General features: G+C 57.7%; 2 protein-coding genes across 8 annotated transcripts in view; both read left to right on the top strand.

Moving 5' to 3' along the window:
• Positions 1-3,917, top strand: part of FUBP3 (far upstream element binding protein 3) — a 35,373-nt gene extending 31,456 nt beyond the window's left edge. For 4 of the 7 annotated variants that reach the window (XM_065737475.1, XM_065737474.1, XM_065737473.1 and 1 more), the window contains 4 exons: positions 1,000-1,068; positions 2,500-2,571; positions 3,039-3,166; positions 3,500-3,917. In XM_065737475.1, coding sequence (XP_065593547.1) covers positions 1,000-1,068; positions 2,500-2,571; positions 3,039-3,166; positions 3,500-3,508 — 278 coding nt within the window. In that variant the 3' untranslated portion in view covers positions 3,509-3,917. The remainder of the gene's footprint in view (positions 1-999; positions 1,069-2,499; positions 2,572-3,038; positions 3,167-3,499) is intronic. The other 3 variants (XM_065737477.1, XM_065737476.1, XM_065737478.1) reach the window with 2 other exon arrangements.
• An 8,303-nt stretch (positions 3,918-12,220) lies between these two features.
• Positions 12,221-17,676, top strand: PRDM12 (PR/SET domain 12). The gene is made up of 5 exons (XM_065737157.1): positions 12,221-12,434; positions 13,122-13,312; positions 13,933-14,088; positions 16,441-16,552; positions 17,294-17,676. The coding sequence occupies exons 1-5, from the start codon at positions 12,221-12,223 to the stop codon at positions 17,674-17,676; spliced, it is 1,056 nt and encodes a 351-aa protein (XP_065593229.1).
• Positions 17,677-19,610: the final 1,934 nt, after the last annotated feature.

The raw sequence follows: 19,610 nt of genomic DNA, 5'->3' as shown, positions 1-19,610 counted from the left end.
AATCACATTCAATGTAAATGAAATGGTTCATATCTGAAATCTGGGAATCCCCTACAGTGTGGTGTTGACTTTGTGTACTTCTAGAAGTGGGTGTGGGGACTTTGTGTTAAACTTTGAGAAAGCATATTTGGAAGAGGGCTTCTGCTCTTGAAAAACTGCAGTTTAGAAATCATAACTCTTCTGTAGAGCTCTAGAGACAGGCAGAGCATAAGCAGCAGTTGTGCTTTCAGGATAGGTGGGCTTGGAAAGGATTTGTTTGTACAAAAGAGGAATAGCATGATGCTGAAGAGGAGAATTTTCCCACTAGGTTGTTTCAGAGGAAGAATTACTATTCACATCTTTTCTTGTGCTCTCCCAAGAGCACTGAATCTTCCTGAGAAGCAGAGCAGTCAGAGCAGCAGGGAAAGCTTTATAGGGGAAAAAAAAATCTAACTTTCAGCTTTAGATAAAGCCTTTGCTGAGTAAATGCTTATGAAGCATGCTTTGCTAATTGCTGTGAGAGATGCCTTTAGAAACTCAGCTTACAAATTTCCTTGCCTCCCTCAAGTGTCCTCCTGCCCATCCTACCAGACACTGCGGGGAAAAAATCTCCCCTTCTGTAACATCTGCGAGCTGTGTCTCATGCTCACAGCCCTTGGCCTTGGAGCCTGGTGGTGTCAGACATCCAGACCTCTTGAATTCCCGAGTTGCCAATAGTGTGGCTTGTCCTGCTGGGCTTTGCAATTTGTGAGGTTTCTGGTGGCTCCTGAAGCATACCACCTTGCAGTGATCAATCCCCTGTGTGGGATTAATGCCACAAAGGTGAGTTCTGGGGGCAAATATTTAATTTCTGCTGTTGTGTGATGGGAAATGTCAGTTCCCTGGTTTCATATCTGCTTAGGGTTCTCCGTATTCCTGTTTGTAGCCAGGCACACTGAAGGCAGCCTTGGTAAGAAGAGAGGACAGACAAGATCATGCTGTGCTTTCAGCAGGCCTCATTGCTTTCTTTTCCTGCTGCAGATCACAATGGTACCCAGTCAGGCCAGGTGGGGTTCACCAAGGCATGGGAGGAATATTATAAGAAACTAGGTAAATACCTGCTTTCACACTTCACTTAGAGAGCAGTCTGGTGGAGGGGCCCTGCCCTGCAGCCTCTGTCGGTGGCTCTGCTCATCCCCTGACTCCCAGGGACAGATCCCAGAGCGCCCTCGTTGTGGGAGGAGGGGCAGCCCCCACCCCTACACATGTATTCAGATTTTAATTACTTCCCCCATCTTCAATAAATTAACTGGCCAGAAAAAAACATTTTGCCGTGAAACGCATTTAGCTGCGTGTCCTTTCAGCCTGCTGCAGACTGTAGTTCTCCGAGAAGAAAAGGCATTGAAGGAGGTCCTTTGTTGGCATTAGCAGGTGGACAGTCGAGGCAGCCTTGACCTCTGCCAGGAAAGGTCCTGACTTGCAGCGTCGGTCAAGTCTTTTAACCTGCTTTTATGCCCCTGGACAGGACACTGCTGCCCTGTTCCCTCCACCCACTTCACACTCACAGTGCATTACGTTCCCCCTCTCCCCCCGCTTTCAGATCCCTCCTCCAGGCTGTGGTGCAGGGCTGGGATGGAGCCGAGGTGCTCAGCTGAGTGCTGCTCTGTAGTGTGCTGCCCTTGCCTGCAGGCCGTGCGTGCAGCAGCTTGTGCTTTTGCCGTGCCTGCCTTGCTCTGCAGTTTTCTGAGTGCTGTATTTTCTGTTCAGGGTTGGTTGGTTTTGCTGCGTGTCTGGCTGAGGGCTCTTTGCTCTCACTGTGGCTTCGGCAGCCGCAGGTTGGACTCTCCCCTGCAGCAACACTTAGACATGCTGGCTTCAATGCATGTTAGTGTTTGAAGGAGGGAGGTCAGTGCTAGGTGCACGCAGGCTTTGGGCTCCATGGTCTGTCCGTGCAGTGCCGTGCCAGTGTAAAGGGCCTCGTGGGTGCTGCTGCGTGGGGTGGTGCTGGGGCCTGCAGCTCACTGAGTGCTGACCACATTGTATGGGTGGGCATTGCCACCAGGACTCGTTGGGATGTGTCCCACTGCAGGAGCAGGGCATGCAGGCTGCAGGTAACTGCAGATGTGGCTGTTTCCACAGCAGCTCTGTGATGGGGCTGAGGTGACAGGGCTCTGCTGTCAGGGTTTGAGCCCTGGCTCCCTGCACTCGTTGTGAGCGGGGTGGAAGCCTCAGGTGCAGATGTGCAGACCTAGCAGCTCCCAGGCAGCGTGCCTGGCCCCGAGCAAGTCCTGACAGGGTGGAGGGGAGGGATGGAATTTGGCTTCGTGCCTTTCAGCAACACTCAGGTGAGACTGAATCAGGACCTTGAGCCTTTCCTTGGCGTTCCCCAGGTGGAGGATGCCCGACACTGTAGAAACGTGGAAGCTGAAGTGTGGCAACTGTGGTAGAGCCAGGGCCTGTCTAGTGGAGAGGTAGATGTCACTAGCTGGAAACTGTCACCTGTTCCATATTGACGTGCCCCTTATTGTCATCTTTGCACAGGCCAACAGAGCCAGCAGCAGAACAGCCATCCCGATTACAGCAAAGCATGGGAGGAGTATTACAAAAAACAGAGTGAGTGAAACAGGGTTGCTGGAGATTAAGGAAACTCTTGGCACAGAGTTCACTCTAACCCGATGCCTTGCGTCTCCGTCCCCTGCCACCGTTAGCTTCCAGCCCTCCGCAGTTCCCTCTGTCCCTCCAGTTGGTGGTGGTGCATGTAGTTCTTCCACTGGAAGCTGCCATGCTGCTGGGCCTCAGGAGGGCTGCTCCTGCTGAGCTTCAGCTCTCAGCACACCCCGTGCCCGTGCTGGGGAAGCATTACACACAGCGAGAACGGATGCTGACAAAACGAAACCCAGAGGGTTGAAGCTGGGTTGTCCCAAAGGTGGGCACGCTCTGCACACAGCTGTGTGGACAGTCGTGGCCCTGCCTTCCTCTGCTCCGTTTCGAGGCGTGTGGTGCCAGCTCCTGGATTTGCATTTGGCAGCCTGGGCTTCGTCTCACCCAGCTCTGCTCATCTCTCCCTTTCTCCCCTCCAGGTCACGCTGCCAGCGCTGCTTCTCAGGCGAGCTCCCAGCCGGACTACACGATGGCCTGGGCAGAGTATTACAGACAGCAGGCTGCCTACTATGGGCAGACACTAGGGCAGGCCCAGCCCCACAGCCAGGTCTGTACTCACGTCCCCTGAACCCCTGTGCTGCTGTGGGGTGAGCAGGGAGGGTTGTGGGGTTGCTTTCCTTCGGGATTGCTTTGCTCGTGATCCCCGAGCTGTTCTGTTGTGGCTGCTGAGGGGCTTTACATAAAGCAGTGAGGTAGAGCAGCACTGCTGTGTTGTGCAGAGTTTACATCTGTGAGCTCTGTGCTCGGGGAGGAGCACTTACCTGCCCTGAAAGGGGGGGAATCATGGAAGAAGCAGAACCTGTCCCCCCCACGCCCTGCGGGGACGGAGCGCGGTGGCAGTGCTGCACACGGTGACGTCCTCCTCTCCCTCTCTCCACAGGAGCAGTAGAACAAAGGTCCTCGTGGCAATTATTATTCCCCCCCCCCTCCTCGGAATCATTGTGGAAGAAAACCTTTTTGTAACAGAGGTTTCTAGATTTGCAACGTTTTGATGAAGACTTTTCTGTTTGTTTGTGGAACACTAGCTGTAGGATAATCCATACTGAACTTTTCTAAGAACCAGGAGCAGTGAGTAACGTACTAAACCCGCAGACACAGCATCCTTGGGTGTCTGAGTTTGTACAACAAAACCACACACACACACACACACACACAGACCCCCCCGGGGTCCCCTTCGGACGGAGCTGGGGACGCTGACATTTCAACGCGTGCGTTTGCGTTCGCTTCTCTCCGTGTGGGGTTTTGTTGGCTTTGGTTTTCCCTTTTCGTTTTTATTTTTGTTGTTGGATTTTTGTTTTTTTTTTTGTTGTTGTTGTTTTATTATTATTATTTTCTCTCCCCCCCTCCCCCTCCTTTCTCATTTCCAAACCTTTTCTGTTGCAGCACAAACTGTGGCTTGGATGTCTTAGGCGGTGCGGGACAGATCCTCACCGGAAAAAAAAATAATAATAATAATTAAAAAAAAAAGAAAAAGGAAAAAAAAAAAAGGAAAAAAAAAGGAAAAAAAAAAAGGATTTTAAACAGTATTTAAATATTCTTAAATATGTAAATGCATTAAATGTTTTACTGCTCGTTCCTCTCATCTTTCGGTCCTCGTCGCGTTTCTCTCGGCGCTGTGGGCTCTGAGGAGGGCTCACACAGGAACAGGAACGCACTCATTTGGTTTTTGAAGCAATGCCTTCCCCCCTCCCCCGCCCCCCATTGCCACCGTTGCGTTGATGGATCTAAGACCTCCAAGCTTGTTTAAAAAAAGAGAAAAAAAAATAATAATAATTAAAAAAAAAGAAAAAAAAGACCTTCCTCTATGCTCTGAGAAATATAAATGCTGTTATTTTTAATACGGAGATGGATCTGCTCTATGGGTACCTTGGGCGGACGCCGTGGGAGCGCGGCGCTGCTTTTTAATTCCAGGGTGGTTTCGTTTCGGCCCCGTTCCGTTTCCCGGCTTTTATTATTTTTGTTGTTGTTGTCGTTGTTCCTTTTAAATATTTTCTTACCTAATATTTGTCAGATTGCCTAGAGAGAGAAATGGATCTAGTATTAACCACAGTACGCGCTGAATAATGTTGATTTAATAAAAGAGATGATATGATTTCGGAGCTGCCGGCGCTGTTCCTTGCACGGATAGCGGTGCGTTGTCCGGGGAGAGCCCCCCCGGGACGTCCCCTCTTCACTGTGCTGCACTCACTGCTCCCAGCCTCCCTCCTCATCCTCCCCTCCACCCGAGGCACCCAGCTCCAAACCCAGCGCTGGGGAGCGTTGTGTCCCCGTTGGGAGCGGGCAGGAAACAAAACCAACCCGACCGATGTTCTTTTTCTTTGGCTGACAGCTGCCTTTTTCACTCTGTGCAATAAAACGTTGCCACGAGGCCGAGCTGGGGGAGAAGGAGTCCGAGCTCTGTGCTCCGGGGGAGCGCCGATCCCATCTGCAGAGCGGAGCGGCGCTGAGAGCCGGAAGAGGAGAGATGCAGAGTCTGTAAATATACCTCCAGAGAATCGAGGGAGACAGTGAACGATGGGATGGTAAAAGGCACTCGGAAAGAGGGGAGAGGGGGGAAAAAGGGCTGGAGGAGGGCGAGGGGCTGCTGATGGGAATTGGGAGCGGGCATTACCGAGAAGACTTCCTTCTAATTCATCTTCCAAGCTCCGTGCCAAAACAGCATTTGGCATGGTTCACAGGGAGCAATTGTGTGATAATGAACCCTAAGGTGTCCCTTAATTGAAGACTGAGTATTACAGATTGTGCCAATAGTCGTAAATGGGGCAGGATGGTGGGAGGATGCATTTTCTTAAATGTATCTGTAAGTACAGATTAGAGAGTCTCCCCAGTGAAATACCCATACTATAAATTATGGAAATATCTCTTTCTGATGCAACCTTTTATGGAGGGGGTGGGGCAGCGAAAGAAATAGTTTGCAGGCCTTTGAAATTTGGCCTGTCATTAAGATGGTGCCTGCGAAGCTGGGATTTCAGCTGCAGTCTGCTGTCCTGGCAGGCTAAAGAGCCTGAAACGTTCCCAACTTCAGCAATTTGTTTTCCATTACTGCTGCCCACGTGGGGCACAGGGACCACTGAGCCTCTGCTGGGCGAGGAACTGGAGCTGCTGCGTGCCCCATGGCCTCCATGGGGCCCAGGGCTGTGAGCACCGATCCTGGGCGTGATGGGAGAGCATCAGTGGGAGGACCTCACTGTGATGGGAGATCATCCGCGCCGTGCGAGAGCTGTGATGTGATGGGGGGATCCCAGTGTGGCAGGAGAGCCTCGTGGGAGAGAGGGTCAATGCAATGGGAGAGCCCCCGTTGATGTGAGAATCCAGATGGGATGGGAGAGCCTCTGTGGGGTCGTAGCTCCCCTGGTGTAATGGGGGCCCCTTGAAGCAGTGGGGGGGTCCCTCCTGTCACTGCCTGCTGCTCTGAGGGCCGTGGCGGAGCTGTGCCGTGCAGCCCAGGAGCTGCCCCGGTGCCTTCAGAGTTCCTCCAGGAGAGGGGCGGTCTCCTGCTCGGCTCTGTGCAGCTGTAATCCTGCGGGTGAAGTGGATTCGAGCCCTGGTGGGGTTCTCGGGGAGGAGGGTGTTCTGCCCCGTGCTGTGGGCAGAAGGTTTGGGAGCGGGAGGCACTGGGCAGAGCTCAGAGCTGTGGCTGCTGCTGAAGCACCCCCGTGTTGGGCACCCCATCGGGCGCGGGGCTGTTTGCAGAGCAGAGGGCACGTGCTTTCATGTGGCATGATGCTTTGCCTGAGCACTGCACAGAGCATCGATCGGAGGAGCTCGGGAAGGTGGGGGTGCTCCCGGCCGCACAGAGCCGCGTTTTGGGGCTCTGCACCCCAGAGGCGCGCGGTGCGGTGCAGGGGGGCAGGTACCGCGACCCCGGCGCATCTTCCCACCCTTATCACTTGAGGAAATCCTATTTCAAGGCCGCTCTAAAGCAGCCTCTGATCTCCGCGCTCCCCCTAATCCCGGCCGGGCCGGGTGCAGGTGCCACGGGACGGGGGATTAGCGGTGCCGTCCCTTTGTGCGAGCCGTCACTCAGCGCTCCGTGCCCGGGGCCGCTCCCGGTGCTGAGGCCGCTGGATGGGGGACGTGGAGCGGGTCCTGCAGCGAGCGGCAGCGGCCGTCGCTCTGTTTGTTTTGCAGAGAATGGGGACGACAAAGGCCGGGGGAGCTGATGTGGTCTTGTTGCCGTTGTCACCCATCCCTGCCTGCACTGCGTGGCCCCGCAGCCCGACCCCGCTCACAGCCAACCGTGGGCATGTGGTGGTGGGACGTGGTGAGGGGGGGTGAGGTGCAGAACACGGTGATGGGATGAAGAAGAGGTGGGGGGGGGATATGGGTGGGATGCAGGGGATGTTGATGGGGTGAAGGATGTGGTGGTGAGATGGAGGGGTGGGGGGTGGAGATGACACGCTGTGCAGTGCTGGTGAGACGATCGTGGTATGTGGGAGAGGCAGCGGTGGGACACGACTGCACTGTCCCCAGCTCGCGGATGGAGGGGAGGATGCAGGCAGAGATTTTGCCACATCTCCAGTCCCGAACTCTCGTTGCTCTCTCCTGTAACCTCTACCCATGAGGAGCACCCTCGGCACTCAGCCCTGGGATGGCGTTGGCTGCAGGGTCCCGATCTCAGCGCCGCGGGGCTGTGTTGTGCCACAATCATCCCTTGTTTGCAGCCACCTGAGCGCTGCTGAGTGCTGGGACAGAGCGGGGAGGGCATGGATGGGCTTTTCCCTTCCCTCTTTGCTTTTGTGTGCCGTGAGCTCCTCGACAAAATAATCCAGGAGTTACTAATTTAAGGAAAGAAGGAAAAAGAAGAAAGGCAAGAAATGAAGCGAGAGCAGAAGGGAGAGCTTTCATCACCTCCCTCCGCAGCTCCACTGCCTCCCGCAGAGTGAAATGGAGGCAAATAATGCCCTGAAGCTCCTTCAAACACTGTGATCAGCCCGGCTCCGGGGGCTGCGCTGGAGGATCTCCACACCCCAAGCCCCCCCAGACCCAACCGGTACTGCTCAGGGATGCCCCAAACCCACCCAGAGGGATGGTGGAGTGTGGGCACGGGGAGGGCTGCTCAGCTGCATCCCATGGCTGCAGCACTTTGGAGAGGGCCACTTCAGAGGTCCCCATGGGGGAAGAGAGCTGGGGGACGCAAGGGGCTGCCCAGCACAAGGTGTGCACCCCCAGGAGCAGCCCCCCCTGGACGGTCACACGGGCACAGGGACAGCACTGAGGGCTGTGTGTCCCCGTCCCCCTCCTGTCCCCATCCCCAGGCAATGCGGGCACGGGGAACATTTGGGTGCATTCCCATAACCGAGTGCTGCCAACTGCTGCCTCGCAGGGCCGGAGCCCCTCTCCAGCGCCGCTGTTTGCTTTGCAGCCCCCTTAGCCCCATTGAGGCTTTTCAGCCCCGGCCCCTTCAGGGGGTTGAAGTAGGTAAAACCTGAGGAAGAAGCTGTTTTCCTCCCTCCCTTTTGAGCCCTGCCTTGTGCCCAAAAGGCCCCCTTGTTTCACGCGTGCCAGTCACCTGGCTGGGCCCCCGGCCCCTTTCTCTCCCAGCCTCCCTTTTCTTTCTCCTTTCTCTCTTTTGACTTTTCCAGGAGCCCTCGATCTCCAAACGAGCTTCAGATTGGATCCAGATTGAGGTCCCTTTGTCTTTCAAGGGTTGTACTAAGCTAATTAAATGTGATCCCAACAAATAAACGCCGATCTCCCCATTACATTCAGGCCTGCCTTTCAGGCAGCACCGGGCGGCCCCTCGCCCCCGCCCGCTGCGCGCAGGGTCCCCCTCATTGAGTCCCGGCCATTGAAAGCACTGCCAGGATTTCTTTTGTGCCGGGGGTCTCCGAGCCCTTTTTCCATCAGAAAAGACCCCCAAACAGCAGCTCGGCCTTTGTGAGTTTGCAAGCAAACGCCAAAGAAAAGCCCCCTGAATGCTTTAATAAATGACACATTTAGCAACTTCGGAGGCGCCTGGCTCCTGCGGCAGCCGCAGGGGTGCGGTGATCCCTCCTGCCCCGGCTCCCGCAGGGTGCAATGATCCCCTGCTCCCCCTCCCCCCCCCCCCCGTCCCCTCCCTTTTCCCCCGGCTCCGGGGCACTTGCAGCGCGGGGAGGTGCAGGGAATGCGGCCGCTGCACCTGAGAAGTTCGTAGCCCCGCTCCCTCTGCCCGCGGCTCGGAGCGGACGATGGGGTCGGACGCACCGCGCCACGCCGGGCGCGGGCACCAGGGCGGCGGGCAGCGGGGAGGGCACTGCCTGGCTCTCGTCGTTGCGGAGCTTTTCAGCTCGGACCCCGCGTGTCCCTTCTACCGGTATTAGCGGTGGTAAATCCAAAATCGTCTTTAATGATTTTTCACCCTCCTTGCACCGGGTGGGGGGCCGCGCTGGACTTTTCTCAGCTCAACTAATATCTTTTTAATGACTTTGGGAGGGGGCAGAGCTCTGCCCTAGAGCCTGGATTGCTCCAAACAGATGTTGGGGCAGAGGGAGGGGGATGCTCTTCGCTGCCAGGGACTTTCTTCTTAGAGTTCAAACGAGAGGGGAGCTTTCAATCACCGCTAAAAATGTATTTCTCCCCATTGAACAATGGGCTCCTTTCTGCGCCCGGGGGGACTGCGCTGCGCTCGCGTTTCTGGTGCCGGAGAGGAGAAACCGGAGGTTTTAGGGCAGGCAGAAAAACTCCGCTCCGAGAAGGGCTTTTCGCTGCGCCGGTCATTTCGTAGCTCCTCATCCCGGTTGCGTTCACTCTAACCTTTAAAAAGAAAAAGACAAATAAATAAATCAATCAACATATATCTAATAACAGCGCTAATGAAGAAGCAGCGGCGATCCGGCCGCGCTCAGCCGCGGAGCGACGCGCGGATCCATCACCGCCGCAGCGCCGGGAGCGGCCGCGATCCCCCGACCCGCAGCCCCAGAGCGGCCGGCAGCCGCGGCCCCACAAGAGTTAAATTTTAAAGCAAATCAAATTCCCATTGGCCACTGTATATTATCTCAGCAGTCTTCATTTGATACCTCTTTAATACAGAAAGGAGCTTTTCAAACCCCTTTTCTCTCTTTTCTCCCCGCCACTCTTTAAGAGCAATAAATGTTCAACTGCAATAACTATAAATCAATCTCAGCTCTGTTCAAATCCTATTCATGCGGAGGGCTGGAAGAGGGGAGAGAGCTCCCCCCCTCCCCCCCACCCCCCAAAAAGCAGCTGCTGGGCTCTAATCTCCTTTCTTGCACTGTCATTCACCCTCATTTTTCCTCCATCACCCCATCCCTGCAATCTTTTCTTGTTTTGCTTTTCTTTTCTCCCTTTGCTGCATTATGATCCCATGTCTCCCCTCATCAGACCCCAACCTTGTCCAGATCCTGACCATCCCCTTGTAGGCTGTGAAAGAAAAGAAGAGTCCATGGATGTCAAATTGGTCTCAAAAAGACCATGAAAGATTGATTTGCTCCACTTTTCTTCTGCCTGACATTATTTCTGAGGGTCCTGAATGGGAAACCAGAAAGTCTGGGACTGGAATAAAGATGTTCTCTCTGTAAGGGGGAGACGGGGGGGAAAAATGCCCATTTACTCCTGGCCCATCAACCCTGCAAAACAGAGCAAAAGAAAAGAGGACTGTGGCTATTCAAAGTCAGACCAATATGTACACCTCCCAACAATATGCCAATATACTGAGGGCTTCTCTATTAACACCCATGAATATTAAAGTGCTCACTAAACGCTCAGAAGGAACTTTGGGAATATACACATGAAAATACAAGCGGCATTGTGCGGGGCTCGGAACAATGGGGCGGCGATAATGGCCCTTCTCTATTAACAGCCATGAATATTAAACTTGTTTCCTCTTAAATGTTAAAAAGGAGGGATAGCTGCGATATTAAAAAAGAGAAACGAGAAGGGGAGGGCGGCGGGGGGGGGGGGGGTGTTAAAGCACCTAAGGTGGGGAAAGAGGTTTGGGAAACAGCTGGGGATATTTAAAACCCAGCACAAAACGGGAGGATTTTTTTTTCTCTCTCTCTCCCACCTTTTTCCTTCCCCCCGCGCCCCCAACTCGAGGAGTGGGGCCGCGGGTTTGGGGGACGTGTTTTTGTCGCGGGACACGGGCGAGGGGCGATGCGGTGCGGGGACGGAGTGCGGGGACTGCGCGTCCGCGGCGGCGGAGCGGCTCCACCTGATGCGCTGTGCGCGGAGCTGCCGCTCTCTTCGGAGCCCAGAAACCCGAAACAACTCGTTGTTACGTGCATTAAGATCAGTCCCGAGCCCTGGCAGGATGCGAACTTTCCCGCCCCACGGGAGAGTTTTTCCTTTTTCCCGAGGAAACACATTCGGTAATCAACATTTGGGGAAGGTTCCTGACATTCGCACGCCTTCTTGGTGAGGTTGATGGGAAGAAGCGGTCGCACCTGGGCTGTAGGTAGCAGCGCTCCGAGTGCTGCCCCGCACCGAGAGAGCGAACCGCGGGCTCACCCCGCCCAAGCCGCCCGGGGCTGTAGGGTCCCGGTGAGTCTGGGGGCGGCCCCGGCTCTCTGCGGGGCTCGGAGTACCGGAGCCGGCTCTGCTGGGTGAATTTGGGGGCCCATCCTCTTCTCCCCCCGCCTCCCGGCCCTTTGCAGCCCCTCGCCCCCATGAAAATCAAAAGAACGGGGATGCGGAGAGGGCTCTAAGCTCCGACACAGCGGGATCGGGTTTAAATCCAAGGAAGGTTAACCCTTTGCTGAGCCGGCTCGGAGCCCCGGGGCAGGGATGTAGGGACCGCTCTGTCACTCCATGGGGACGGCGGTGGCTGCGGGGCGCCCGGGGCTCGGAGGGAGCGGGGATCGCTGTAGAAGACGGGAATAATTTGGGGTTCAGGTGTAGGGATATTGGGCACAGAGTTCCGGAGACGGGGACGCGGTTGCGTTCCGCACTGCCCCGCAAAACGCACCGGGGACGCGGGGCTGGGGACCCGCTTGTCGCAGCCGCGGGAGCCCGAGGCCGGTGCGGGGCTGCCGTCCGTCCGCGTTTAGGGAACGGCTCCCGGTGCTCGGGGTACCGGGCTGGCACCGGGCTCCGTGCGTCCCCCAGGGGCCGCTCCCCGGTACCGAGAGCGAAACCCGTTGGGGACGGCCGGAACCGGGTGGGTCCGGTCCGCCGGAGCTCTGCCCGTTACCGCGCGGCGTCGGGGACAGAAAGGCTCCGAGAAGCGGTGTGTGGCCGTTTCGGGGGACCGGATTTCGTTGTGGAGCTCCGCGGCCCCAAAGAGCAGCGTTTTATCCCCTGAACGAGCTCCGGGGCCGGGTGGGAGCTGCCGGGGGCGAAGCGGAGCGGTCGGAGCGAGCGATGCCCGACGGGGCGGGCGGGGGTGCGGAGCCGGTGCGTGTGTATATGTGTGCGTGTGTGTGGATGCGTGTGTGTGTGGCTGTGTGCGCCGTGTCCCTCCCTCCAGCCACCCCACCCCCGGGGAGGGGAGGGATGGAGGGGAGGGGGGCTCCGACGGCTCGCCTCGCTCCGGCAGCCCCAGTCGCTCCTCCAACGTCAGGGAGGTCATTAATAACCAATTAGGAGGGTCAATGAAGCTCATATATAGGCGGGCGGGAGCCGCCGAGCCGCACGGAGCCCGGCCGCCCGCCTCGCCCCCATGATGGGCTCGGTGCTGCCCGCAGAAGCCCTGGTGCTGAAGCCCGGGCTGAAGCCGCAGGGGCTCTCCCTGGCCGAGGTGATCACGTCCGACATCCTGCACAGCTTCCTCTACGGCCGCTGGAGGAACGTGCTGGGCGAGCAGCTCTTCGAGGAGAAGAGCAGCCCCAAGACCGCCTTCACGGCCGAAGTGCTGGCGCAGTCCTTCTCCGGAGGTGAGTTGCGGCCCCGCTCCCCCCCGGGCGCGTCACGGCGGCTGACGGCGAAAGAAGGGCTTTAAATTCATGTGGTTAACTTGGGCTTGACCTGAGAAAGTTCCCACTTAAACCGCGGGGGTGGGGGCCGGGGCTCCGTCCCCGCCGCATTCAGCCCCGCACAATGTCCCTTCTCGCGGCCCCGCTCCCTTTCCCCCCTCTCGGATTTCTGTTCCTCTCTTAATTTACCATGAAGGCTAATTCCATTTCCATTCACGATATGTCAACCATCTCATCTCCCCATTTTGTAAGAGGAATTCCTGGGCCCTTTTAAACAAGCCCTCGCGCCATTCAGCCGCAATGTACCGCTACAGCATTCCTAAAGGACTAATGAATTTAGAATTAGCAATTTCTTTCGAGTTGAGTTTAATGAATGCAGATCACTTTAACAGCGTGACAAATTGCTGGATGGGCCGAAATAGACACCATTTAACCCCCTTTCCCAGCCCCGCTCCCTCTCCCGGCCGGGGCTGCTGTTCCCAGGTACCGCTCCGCGCCCGAAGGGATCCGGGTACGGCTCCGATGGGGCCCGGACGGGCTCTGTAGGGCTCAGCCCGGGGCTGCGGGCACGGAGCAGCGCAATGTGGGTGCTCCGGGGGCTGGGGAGGGCTGGGGCGCCCCGTTCTGACCCCGCTCCCCGTGATGCAGAGGTGCAGAAGCTCTCCAGCCTGGTGCTGCCGTCGGAAGTGATCATCGCGCAGAGCTCCATCCCCGGGGAAGGGCTCGGCATCTTCTCCAAGACCTGGATCAAGGCCGGCACCGAGATGGGGCCGTTCACGGGCAGGGTGATCTCGCCGGAGCACGTGGACCTGTGCAAGAACAACAACCTGATGTGGGAGGTAATGGTCCCGCAGGTGACAGCACTTCGACCCGCGCTCCGTGAGCCCTTCCCCGTGCCTCAGTTTCCCCCGGCTCCCCGCAGGGCAGGAGCTCCCAGACCCCACTGCTCGTGTCGCCTCCTGCCCCGCCCTTCCCACGGAGCCGATTCTCGCGGGTGGGCGCTCCCGGCGGCACAAAGGCTCTGCCCCGTCCCCTGCTTTGTCCCGGCCCCGCGGTGGTGCTGTGGGTGTCGGGCACCGCTTCGCTCAGATTTCAGGCTCGCGCTTATCATCACCGCTTTATGCGCGATCAACCTGCCTCACTTTTTCCCCGGCCCCACAAAGCATCGTCCACTCCGGTGGGTGCCCTCCTCCTCCACGCGGGGACAGAACTCCCCTGGGCGATGCCGAGCTGCCCCTCCGGTTTGGGATGCAGGGAGCCGGGCTGTGCCCCCCCGGCCCCGCTGTGACCGTGAGGCTCCGGCACCTCCAGCCCGGCTCCCCCGGCTGCACGCAGCTCTCAGCCCCGAGGCCGTGCTGGCTTTGGGGACGTTATCTCCGAGCATCCCCTGGCACCGGGGCCGTGGGAAGGGTCGGCCAACTGCGGGCAGAGTCACTCCAGTGCTGTGCTCCCCTGGCAGGTGTTCAACGAGGACGGCACGGTGCGGTACTTCATCGATGCCAGCCAGGAGGACCACCGCAGCTGGATGACGTACATCAAGTGCGCCCGCAACGAGCAGGAGCAGAACCTGGAGGTGGTGCAGATCGGGAACAGCATCTTCTACAAAGCCATTGAGGTACGGGGGGTGCCGAGACCCCACCCTGCTGAGCCTCCCTTGTATGTGGGGCTGCTGCTGGACCAGCTGTGGGAGCGCCGGGCACGGGCTGTGGGGTGGAAACAAAGCTCCGCTGTCCTCTCTGTCGCCTCTCGGTGGGTGCACCGGTGTGTGCTGAGCAGAGGGAGAGCAGATGCTGCCCGGGCTCTCTTTGGAGCATAACATCTGAACAAGCCCTACAATCCTGGCTCAGCTGAGGCTCAAGAAATGGGATTCAGTGCAGAACCCCACCCCAAAACCAGCGGCCTCTGTGAAATCCGGGTGACAGCCGCGCTCTGCTCCTCAGCTTCCAGCTGGAGGTCACCAGCGGCTCCGGCCATAAATGTATCCTCACGAACCACTGCTACTGCAGTGGAGATGTCACCAAGAAGCCAAGTGGGCTTAGAGAGATGGGAAAGGGGACAGCTCCCTCATACCCCGATGCCATTGGGAGGGGGTCTTGGCCGGGCAGGAGCATGGGTGCCCACCTGTCCCATGGGCACAATGGACTCCCGAGAAGCAGCTGCTCTGTGGGGAGGACGCAGCACCCAGCAGGGACAGGGGTAGGAGCAGTGGGGTGAGGAGAAGTTGCTCCGAGCTGCTCTCCCCATCTGCACATCCCTCTGCAGGCTTTCGCCGCGCCCATCTTTGGGACCTGATGCTCCTGTGGGTGGCTGTGCCTGGCGTGGTGTTACAGCCATGAGCTTCATTGGTTTTGATTCTTACATCGTGCAAAGAAGCAAAATATTTCCAGGCAACACCGTGTGTGTCACCCCGCGCAGGGCTTTCCTGGCATGGGGTGGGACGGTCATCTGTGTGGTGCGAGCAGAGGCTTTGCATGGAGATAAGAGATCTGAGTGCCAGAGCACGTGCCTTTAATTCCCTGCACACAGACAGCGAAGCTGAGAGCTCTGAGCTCTGTGTGGGGGGGACGTGGGGACTGGAGGTGCTGCTGTGCTGCGGCTGCTGGCTCCAACTGCGTGGGGTTGGTGCACTGATGAGAGAAGGAAGAACAGGAGGGGTTTTCCTTCCGTAGCTCACTCTGCTCACTGAGCCCTTGGCCTCGGGTTGGAAAGCTGTGACAGCTGTGACATGCCCGGGGGTGATGGACACAGCTCTGTGTGTGCGGGTGGATGCCGTGCTGCACACGCGCTCCAGCCCCAGCAGAGCACACACACAGCCGTGCACACACCCCATGCACACGTGTGCACGCCTCTTAAAGTCTGTCTGGAGAGATTTAGTTCTGTTTGTGTTAAAAAGAATTCATTTTCCGTTATATGAAAATGACGGAGAGGAGCAGCGCTGGTTTGGGATGGGAAGCAATCGCTCAGGTCCTGTAACCACAAACTGATATCCACATGCTGAAATGCACAGAGCTGAACTGCCACTGCTTTTGGGTGCTTAACAGAACAGTGCTTTGGTGCCCTGACTTACAGCTGTGCTTCGTGGGGAAAATGCTTTTCCTGAACTCTGTGCGTGGAAAGGCAATGTCTGAAACTCGGTGTTCTCTTGCTTCTAAATTAGATTCGTATTGCTGAGGTCCTGCAAGGGGAAAAAAGGTGTATTTCTGTAGGGTGGTGCCTTACACGGTTGCTGTGGTGTGAGCACATCCGTCCTCCGGCCATGGCTGCGCTGCGGGGGCTGCTCACTGCAGTGTGGGACCAGAACCCCAACATGGGGGTGGGAGGAGCTGTCACCCCATAGGAACAGGAGCAGTGCTGATGGAAAAGCCCCTCCTGCCCTCTGCTTGGGCAGGCGTAGACCGCAGGGCTTTGGTGTAGGCAGCACCTCATGCCTGGGCCGCACTGTGCCGCAGCAGCCGCCGGGAGCTCAGCTGGTTCCCTGAGCTGGCCGAGCCCTTGGCTGCATCCACATTTCCACTGCAGAGGAATAACCCAGCTGGGGTGGGAGCTGCAGCAGGGAGCTCTGCGGGCTCTGTGCAGAGCACTGTGCATTGGCACCGAGTCCGATCTCTGCGTCGCCACTCCCTGCTTTGGTCTCTTGCAGCTTGCTGCAGTTCCTGGGTACACGATAGCTTAGTTCTCCATGTCTGTGCGGGTTTCCGTGCCTCCATCTCCTTGAGCTACAGGGATCCGCAGGGTCTGTGCCCCACTGCTGCTCCTTTTCCTGCTCCTGGACCTGGGGAAGGTCAGGGTGCAGCTCAGTGTGGCAGTGCATGGTGCTGAGCTGTCCCTGCCCCGTGTCCTGGGAACAGCCACAGTCCTGATGGCAGTGGGAGCTTGCAGGAGTCAGAAGCTACTGGCTGAGGATGCGGGTAGAGCTGCTCGGTGTACCATCCCAACACCCAACACTCATCTGTGTGTCCTTCTCCAGATGATTCCTCCGGATCAAGAGCTGCTGGTTTGGTACGGGAACTCACACAACACCTTCCTGGGCATCCCGGGCGTCCCTGGGCTGGAGGAGGAGCAGAAGAAGAACAAACATGGTAGGTGGCCGAGAAACAGCCGTGTCGTTCCCTGCTCAGCCCATCCCCAGCTCTGAGGCCGGGGTGGGCACAGGGCAGGGATGCCACAGCTTTCTGAGTGCAACCATACGGACCTCTGAGCAGTGCAGCACGTCCCATGCTGGGCACACAGCTCTCGGTATCCCCACGATCCCGCAGAGAGGAGCAGATCGACCTCACCTGTAAGACAGAGCCCAGCTCCCCCAAGGCAGCTCGGGCAGTGATTTGGGACCCCTCAGTGTCTGTGTGCCAGCAGCCACTGCCTGAGCCAGCGTGGAAGGAAGGAGCCCCAGCACACTGTGACGTGCTGGGATGCACTCACTTATTTCCCTGCTCTGCATTTTGCAGCACAAACCCTTCCTTCTCCAAATGGCCAGTGCAGGAGGCTTTTGCTCTCTGCCTGTCTCAGGCACGGGCAGGCAGCAGAGCTCCTGGGCCCTTTTGGGAGTGCTGTGCTCAGAGCCGAGTGTCCCCCCCCCTCTTCCCGGTGCTCCCTGCTCCGAGTGAGGCAGAGCCCAGCAGGGCACAGGGAGAAGCTGGAGCTGAAGCAGCTCTGTCACAGCCACCAGTCCCCGCTGACAGCTCCTTGCCACTCTCCTGTGCCACACTCCTCCATCACCGCTCCGAGCGGCCGTGGCGTGCAGCCGGGGCGCGGGGCGGCTATTTATGGGAAAGGGATGAGCCCAGAGGGCACTACCTGACCGCCCCCTCTGTTGCTCCCAGAGGACTTCCACGCGGTGGAGACGGGGGCCAGCACCACGGGGCGCATGCGCTGCGTCATCTGCCACCGGGGCTTCAACTCCCGCAGCAACCTGCGCTCCCACATGCGCATCCACACCCTGGACAAACCCTTCGTGTGCCGCTTCTGCAACCGCCGCTTCAGCCAGTCCTCCACCCTCCGCAACCACGTCCGCTTGCACACCGGCGAGCGGCCCTACAAGTGCCAGGTCTGCCAAAGTGCCTACTCCCAGCTCGCCGGGCTGCGGGCGCACCAGAAAAGCGCCCGTCATCGGCCCCCCAATGCTTCCCTGCAGGCTCACTCGCCCGCCCTGCCCGTGCCCCATCCCGCCTCCCTGGCCCATCACATCCCCACCATGGTGCTGTGAGCCCCGCTGCGGTGGCAGCACGCTTGGGGACGGCTGCTGCCTGCAAAGACTGAGGCACGCGAGGAACTGGGAGCCCATGGAAGAGCAGGGGGCAGAGGCAGGGCTGCTCTGCGTGCTCAGATTGCTTTGGGAATGTCAGCGTTTCTGTAGGGTTTGGTGGGAAGGGAGCATGGGAGGGCATGGAGGGACGTCCTGTGTGGGTCTGCCGGTGTGCTGGGGCTGCACACGGATGAGTCGTGGTTGGGTTTTTCAGATAATTTGATAGGAGGAAGAATTGCTCTCATTCCTTCCCCTATGTCTCAGTGAATGCCCAGCAGGGAGATGTGGCACAGTCATCAGCTTTGCCTATGGCTCTTCCCAAGAGGCAGCCTTCCCTCCCTGGTGGTCTCACTTCAGCCAACTTGGGTTTTCCTCCCCATCTGCATTCAGCCCCCGTCGCCCCGTCCCTCTAGCCCAAGCTGTGTCCTGGGGTCAGCCCAGTGTCTGCAGGTGGAGAGGGTGAGCAGAGCACAGCCGAAGGATGGAGCACCTGCCCTGCGAGGGAGGCTGAGAGCTGGGGCTGTGAGATGCCCGAGCTCAGGCTGGACGGGGCTCTGAGCTCTGACGGAGCTGTGGGTGTCCGTGTGCATTGCAGGGAGTGGAACCACACAGCCTTTAATTCCCCCTTCCAACTCAAACGGTACAAAGTCAGCACAGCGCAGTGCCCGGCCCCGGGCAGCTTTCAGGGCACCCTGATCAGCTCCGCTCCCCGCAGCCCTAAGGGAACTTGTGCTGCCCTCTGGGGACTGAACACCCGTCCCCAGGACAGCACGAGGCGCCCTCTGGAGTCCTGCACACATCGGAGCTGCTCTGTACCATAACGCTCGAAAGATGTTGTACTATTATTAATCATAAGGTGTATAAAGTTCTCGCAAACCGCGTTTTACTTCCAGGAGGAAAAAAAAAAGAAAGAAAGAAGGAAAAAAAAAGTCACTTTAACTTTGTAAATATTTATGTAAAACATTATTTACAAAACTTTGATATTATATATTATTTGATTGTACATGTACACAGTGTAAATACGTTTGTACCTCTCTCTTGTACTCTAAATAAAGGCGACGTGGGACATTTATCGTTCAGAAGATGGGCGGCTGTCGGGGCTTTGTTTCGCTGTGTGATGAGGGGAGGATGCAGAGGTTGGGATGAGCACGGACAGCGGGCACAGCATGGCGTGTCGGAGCAACCCATGCCAAGGGCCGGGCGGGCTGGGCTCAGGACGGGCAGGGTGCTGTTGGTGTGTGCCTGCACAGAGCGATGCTGGCTCATGGAGGTGCTGTTACGGCCTTGTGCCAGCTCTTGCTGGAAGGATCTCATCCAGCTTTGGTGCCGAGGCGGTGAAGTGCTCGCTGGAGGCCATCGCTGGGCTCTGCGTTGCACAGCAGCTCCAACTGCTGCTCGAATGGGATGAAGCGATGAAAGCTTCCTCGCAAAGGCGTTATTTACTGATGGGAAAGGATTTCTGAGGAAAGGGCGTAATTCGAAGCCCGTGGAGGATGGGAACCTTGCGATGTGATCACTCGGGTGCACTATAGGATCACTTGGGTGCACGTCCCCAGCCTGTGCAGACCGGGTTCCCCTCATCACTGAGGGGGCTGAGGGAGCTTCTCCAGACAACCCCTGGGATGCTGTGCTCTGCTTCCGGTTGCCCAAATCGTTGTCCCTTTCCATCTGGGGCCGTGCCTCCTGTCAGTCCGAAGCGCCTTCGTTTTCCCTGAGGAAGGGATGAAGATGCTCTGCCTGCATTACACGAGCCCCGCTCCTCCCTGCCAGGAACCAAAATGGCCGCCCCGCACACAGCCGATATTGCCTTTCACCGCGCGGCCCTCACTCAAGATGGCGGCGCCCACATTTCAGGCGCGCTTTTGCCCGCAGTCAACATGACGGCCGGAAGTCAC

Source organism: Cyrtonyx montezumae, unplaced genomic scaffold (genome assembly GCF_038088225.1).
Source record: "Cyrtonyx montezumae isolate F1298 unplaced genomic scaffold, pur_monq_1.0 scaffold_20, whole genome shotgun sequence".
In the NCBI taxonomy this organism is placed as follows: domain Eukaryota; kingdom Metazoa; phylum Chordata; class Aves; order Galliformes; family Odontophoridae; genus Cyrtonyx; species Cyrtonyx montezumae.
Note: the sequence above shows the minus strand (reverse complement) of the source record. Positions and strands in the feature narration are given on the sequence as shown.

Coding starts and splice junctions, on each gene's coding strand:
- PRDM12 (XM_065737157.1), top strand. CDS start 12,221: ATGATGGGCTCGGTGCTGCCCGCAGAAGCCCTGGTGCTGAAGCCCGGG. Junction 13,313..13,932: donor ACAACAACCTGATGTGGGAG/GTAATGGTCCCG, acceptor CTCCCCTGGCAG/GTGTTCAACGAGGACGGCAC. Junction 14,089..16,440: donor TCTTCTACAAAGCCATTGAG/GTACGGGGGGTG, acceptor GTCCTTCTCCAG/ATGATTCCTCCGGATCAAGA.